The 592-nt window shown below is 56.1% G+C and overlaps 1 protein-coding gene across 1 annotated transcript in view; it reads right to left on the reverse strand.

The window, feature by feature from the left end:
- Nucleotides 1-425: 425 nt before the first annotated feature.
- Nucleotides 426-592, reverse strand: part of SDRG_13176 (hypothetical protein) — a gene marked incomplete at both ends in the record, with an annotated part of 1,890 nt that continues 1,723 nt past the window's right edge. The window contains one exon of the mRNA XM_008619257.1: nt 426-458. Coding sequence (XP_008617479.1) covers nt 426-458 — 33 coding nt within the window. The remainder of the gene's footprint in view (nt 459-592) is intronic.

A 592-nucleotide genomic window follows, 5' to 3' on the forward strand; every position in this document is an offset into this window, starting at 1 on the left:
GCTTTTCTCGAGAGTGTGTCGACCTTTGTCTCGAAATACTTTACGGCAAAGTCCCTCGAATCGTACCGAGCTCAAGCGCGAGTCGTTGAGGCCGACGTCATTCAAACCTCGGTTGGCATGTCGCAATACGCTCGACACGTGCCGACCAACCGCGTTGAGCTCTTCCACCAAGTGCTTTTTGATCCGTCCGATGCGACCATGATGTACACGAGCTACGCCCTCGCGTACGACTGGTCTGTCGGTGTGCGAGAAGCTATCGTGGCGGATGGTGATGTTGGCTCGGTGGCTGTCGTCTCTGCCATATCGTCGCTGTCTCGCATTGCTGCTAGCGGTATCGAAATGCCGCTCAACGTCGCCACGTACCTTCGAGGACTCTGCCAATACGTCTCGTTTGTTCTAGCTGCAATTGCGCTGATCGCGGGACTCTACACGCTGGCAAATGGCTGCACGAGCGAGGGCTACAACCTCTTTGAAGTCAACCGCGTTGGTGGCTTGACCTGGATCGGTCGTCCGCTGCTCTTTGTCCGGAGTGTCACAGCACTCTGCATTCTCAGCACCGCCACGCTTCAGCTCCAAAAGACTGGGATCATGA

The sequence above is a fragment of the Saprolegnia diclina genome (genome assembly GCF_000281045.1).
Source record: "Saprolegnia diclina VS20 unplaced genomic scaffold supercont1.57, whole genome shotgun sequence".
NCBI classification, from domain to species: Eukaryota; Oomycota; class Saprolegniomycetes; order Saprolegniales; family Saprolegniaceae; genus Saprolegnia; species Saprolegnia diclina.